The sequence below is a fragment of the Verticillium nonalfalfae genome, assembly GCF_003724135.2.
Source record: "Verticillium nonalfalfae strain VnAa140/NRRL 66861 chromosome Unknown scaffold_27, whole genome shotgun sequence".
Taxonomy (NCBI): domain Eukaryota; kingdom Fungi; phylum Ascomycota; class Sordariomycetes; order Glomerellales; family Plectosphaerellaceae; genus Verticillium; species Verticillium nonalfalfae.
The window spans coordinates 183,072-188,248 of NW_021167252.1; the positions used below are offsets into that span (position 1 = coordinate 183,072).

The 5,177-nt window shown below is 56.6% G+C and overlaps 1 protein-coding gene across 1 annotated transcript; it reads left to right on the plus strand.

Moving 5' to 3' along the window:
• Positions 1 to 2,034: 2,034 nt before the first annotated feature.
• On the plus strand, positions 2,035 to 4,960 carry CHO2 (phosphatidylethanolamine N-methyltransferase; the record flags this gene model as incomplete). Its single annotated transcript, XM_028638887.1, has 2 exons — positions 2,035 to 2,194; positions 2,283 to 4,960. The coding sequence occupies 2 exons, from the start codon at positions 2,035 to 2,037 to the stop codon at positions 4,958 to 4,960; spliced, it is 2,838 nt and encodes a 945-aa protein (XP_028496610.1).
• Between the last annotated feature and the right edge of the window lie 217 nt (positions 4,961 to 5,177).

A 5,177-nucleotide genomic window follows, 5' to 3' on the forward strand; every position in this document is an offset into this window, starting at 1 on the left:
TTCTTCCCTTTTTTTTCTTTCTTTCTCTTTTTTTCTTCTTTTGTAGGAGACCAGGCAAGTACCAGACTTGGTGAGGGATGAATCAAGAGAAGAATGAATGGAGCAACTGTAAGTGAGACTGAGTCTCGGAGAGGTGTGTGTGTGTTACTTGTGAGAATTACGAGTGTGTGAATAAGTGAGCGTGGGGTGATGAGTGAACAAGTGAGTGAGTGAGTGAATGGCAGTGAAGGAGTGAAGGAGTGAATGAGCTGGTAGAGGTAGCCCACGTGGAATCAGGGACGGATGCCAGGTTTGGATCATGAACATGATCTTATACATATGCGCCGACGAGGAGAAGAACGCGGTCGAATGCGCTAAAAAGACGTGGCCTGGGTGGCGCGTTGCTGTCACTCTGGAACATCATGCATCTGACCGGCCCATCCCTGGCCGCCCGGGCCCCAGCGTAGCAAACGAGGGAGCGTGGGGCACGAAAAACATGGCAGGCGGCATGAAGAGGCAATCAGCGTGGTGGGCAGTCGATGCCATAAGACCAGGCATGCTATAGACCCCACGGAACAGGAGAGGGCGACCGTTGGAAGGCGGTGGTTCATCGCACCTCGTTCCTTGAGGGACCCTTCTCTCAGTCAAAATGGGGCAACCGGGCGTACCCCTGTCGCCAGAGTCGGACAAGGCATGAAGAGAGCCCAGGTCTCTGGGCATGTAGCGTTCTGAAGACATAACTGGAGGGTACCCATGCTCCATCGTGTTAGGTGCGTGAAGGATTCGGAGTCGAGATGGGTCGCTGGCGTCGTCGGTCGCGATGGCGGACTATCGTGAGAATTGCGTGAGATGAGGGTGTTTGAGTCTGGCTGTGGCTGAGAAGCGAGTTCTGGAACTCCTTCGAACAGGCCGGAAATACTCGAGCTGTGGCTGGAGAGCGCTCGAGGGCGGCAACTGATAGGACAGAGGACGGAGAAGGAGCAAAGGAGAGACCCCGCCCGCTCGTCACATGTTCCTGCCCACGAGGAAGCCTGTTGGAATTGGCTGTGCCTGCTAGTGAAAACGTTGAGGCCACTTGCTCTCGTTTCCTCTTCGTTCCAATTTCTTTTCCTGGCTTCCCTTTTCCTGTCGTGTGCCTCACATCCTCATCTGTCTCTTTCGCAGCAACAATTCCCCAAGCTTGTCTGGGAAACCAACCTCCACCTCACCCACCCACCGCTTGCGGTCTGGCCTACATCCACTACCCCGTTGTGCACGACTCGGGTGCTTGTTCTTCAGCTCTTGGGAACGGACGGCTGGGGTTCAACCATCGAACTTCACCTCTGGTCCGTCGTTGTCAAGCCTCCCCTCTTCTCTCTGGGCGCGCCCCCCCCCCCTCCATTGCGAGCTTGCAGCATCAGCATCCTTCACCCACGCCCTGCTGCGGCATCCCGCGGGGTTTTTCTCTCGACAGTACCGGCTGATTGGTCCCGCTGCCTGCCGCCTCGAAACCTATTTGTTGAAACTCCCACGGTTCAAACCCTGCAGCTCGTCGCGCCTTGAGGTTGACCATTACGCAAAAGGCAAAAAAAAAACGACAAGAAGAAAAAGGGAAATAGGCCAATCCCATGTGATTCGGACTGCAGCACAAACCCGTTGAAAACACTGGAGACCCCGACGCAATAGCCAAGCTCTCTGTGACATTTCAGAGGAGTACCACGCTGTAAGCTCAGCCAACAGCGGCACTCTCTCGGCCGACCTGCCCGCACGAGTCCTGCAGCTAGAGAAGCCTCGACATCTCGCTCATCCTCGTACCCTTTTCCCTCTCTCTCTCTCTCTCTCTCTCTCTCTCTCTCTATCTCTGCCTCTCCTATCCCCTTTCTTTTACGCTCATCCACCTGCGCTGCCTGATCGCGTGAACACATATTCGCCCTTCACGCACGTCCCTACACTTGTGATCCCCACTCACAAGCCGGTAACGCCGCCCTACGACCGCATCTACCTGCGGCCCCCAACATCTGCCCATTCCGGACCTGTATCCCCGCCTCGCCGCGCTCCGACGCAATTGCCCCCAACATGAGCTCCGCCACCGATGTCTCGGCCGGCGCCGCCAGCGTGCGGCTCCGTCAGAAACCGGCTCTGTCTCCATCTTCCAATCAGCAATCGGAGCCTGCAGCTCAGCAGGAGTCGGATCAGAAGCCGAAAAAGACTTTTGGTCGAACACCCGATGGCACAGGTGCGTAACTCAGCAATGTCACGAACACCAACGAACACATCTGTGAACCCAAAGAACCCCACTCTGACCTAAACCCCCCATGCTGCAGTCTTCACCGTTCCCACGACCCATGACATGGTGTCCCAGCTCCTGGATCCCCGGCAGCCCAAGAATCTTTCCGACGTCCTCGTGCTCGCGTTCCTTGGTGGCATGATCGCCATTGCATACCTCCTTCCTTGGGGTCTGAAGCGGCCTGTTTTTGCCCTGATCTTCCTCTTCTGGAGAGCGTCCTACAACATTGGCATCGGCTATCTCCTGACTATCCAGTCCCAGCACCGTCGCCTGGAGACCTGGGCCACGCGGTGGAAGCTTTTTGAGCACCCAAGCACTGGCAAACAGCCCAGGCCTTGGCTGTACAACACCCTAAAGCGTGAGCTTGAGGCTAAGATTCCCGAAGACTACGAGTTCGAGAAGGCGCCCATGGAGTACAACACCTGGTTGACCTTCCGTCGCGTTGTTGACCTCATCCTCATGTGTGACTTCGTATCCTACTGCCTGTTCGCCATCATCTGCGGTCACAAGCCCGAGGGCGAGAGCTTCGTCATTGGCGCCGTGCGTTGGTCCATCGGCATTGGCCTCGTCCTCTTCAACCTGTGGGTCAAGCTCGATGCGCACAGAGTGGTCAAGGATTACGCCTGGTACTGGGGTGATTTCTTCTATCTTATCGACCAGGAGCTCACTTTTGACGGTGTCTTTGAGATGGCTCCCCACCCCATGTACTCCATTGGCTATGCCGGTTACTATGGCATCTCCATGATGGCCGCGAGCTATGAGGTGCTGTTCATCTCCATCGTCGCTCATCTTGCTCAGTTCGCCTTCCTGGTCATCGTCGAGAACCCTCACATCGAGAAGACGTACAACCCGCCCCCACCCCGTAAGCGCACCATGTCCGGACATGAGGCCCAGCCCGCCGCCCTGGGCGGCTTCGAAGTCGCTGATGAAGTCGTGATTGATACTACCGTGCCCCCCAAGGAGGCGCCGTCCCAAGTTCACAACCTGCTCGGCCTGCACAATCTCGACCTCTTCCGGATCACCGACTACACAGTCATCATGCTGCCTTTCTACATGGCTCTGCTCACGATTGTCACGCCCTCTACTCCTCTGTTCCAGGCCCTCTTCGCCGCGCATGCCGTCATCTGGCGCGCCTGGTACCACATTGGACTGGGGTACATCTTGACCGAGCAGTCCAAGCGCAAGATGTGGACGAGGCATTTCCTCAAGTTTGGCGAGAGCACCGCCGAGGGCTGGCAGCAGTGGAAGGGCATGTACCACGTCAGCATGGTCATGTGCTACACCTCGTTCGTTGCAGCCTGCTGGAAAATGTACTCGACTCCCGAGGACTGGAACTACGGTTGGGTCCTGCTCTGGCACGTTCTCGGCGCCGGTCTTGTTGCCCTGCAGATCTGGACCGCTGTCAGCGTTTATGACTCCCTCGGCGAGTTTGGCTGGTTCTTCGGTGACTTCTTCTACGACCACCAGGCCAAGCTGACCTACACGTCCATCTACCGTTTCCTGAACAACCCCGAGCGCGTCTTCGGCACCGCTGGGTTGTGGGGAGCTGCCCTTATCACATGGAGTCGAGCCATTTTCGTCATGGCCCTCTTCAGCCAGATCCTGACCCTCGGATTTATCGCCTACGTAGAGAAGCCCCACATGCAGAAGATCTACGGCCGCAGCCTCCGTGAAGAGGCCGGCTTGACCAAGTTCATCAAACGATCGCTTCCGCCCCCTGTTCAGGGCTGGCAACGTGGTGTTGACAAGGTCCTGGACGACACGTCGCATTTCGTGGAGGACTTCCTCGAGGCCGCTCGTCCCAAGTTCACATCAGGTGTCAAGACCATTGTGCGTGACACGACAGCCCTGTTCAACACATATCCTGCGCGCTTCACCATCACTAGGCTCTCGCTCGACCTTGCTGGCTTCAACCCCAAGCACTACTCTCTGGTGGTGGAGGGAACTCCGTCTAGTCTATCCGCGGCCAACGAGCGCGCGACTGGCAAGGAGAGCGTCACGGCCCGGTTTCCTCATCGGGTCGAGACGCTCATGTTCGAGTATGGTGCACCTCTCAAGGTGAAGTGGCGGGCCCCCGCGAATCACGGCAGCAAGGACTGGATCGGTCTGTACATGGTCACAGACAATCACTCGCGAGAGGCTACAGAAGTTCCCTCGCTCGGTCGCTGGGTGCCTACCACTCCCGGCCAGTATGACGCCACCGCCGACAAGGCCATTCTCGTTCCCGACCATCCTGTTTCCTCCGACGGCTCGACTACCCTCGTCGAAGGCGAGGTTGTATTTGAGGGTGATCGCCTCTGGTGGACGTCCGGCGTGTTTGAATTCCGCTACCACCACAATGGCAAGCACAACGTCATGACCATATCTCAGCCCTTTGAGGTTCGTATCGGCCGCTTCGACGAAGAAGATGTTGAGGTCGACTCGCTAGGCGTCTACGAGAAGGCCGTTGAACAGGCCTTGTTGCCACTTGTGCGAAACTGCCTTGACCGCGATCCGGATATTGCACCCACGACGGTCGACGAGCCCTTTGGCGGGCACGTTGAGCGGGACAGCAAGTATGCGAAGCGTGTTGTGTATGCCATTCACCAGGCATTCGGTGTTGAGTTCGCGCCGGCCGTTGTGCCGGCGGATGGCAATGTAAAGAAGCTGGCGTGGCGGATTTGCAACGCGAAGCAAGTCTTGGTAAGTCTCGCGATTCGTGACTCGCAACATTAGGTCGACTAACGTATTCAGGCGCCCTACAGCATGTCTCCATCCAAGGGAACGACAACGCCATTAGAGAAGATTGAAGCATAGCGTTGCATGAAGAGCCTTTGCAAAGAGAGGTGGAGTCCAGCATAGAGTAGCAACAACGAACAGAAAATAATACCAGCGTAAAGATTCAGTGGTCAGTTTTGGGTAGGAGTAGAAAGAATCAAGTTGAATTCTGGGT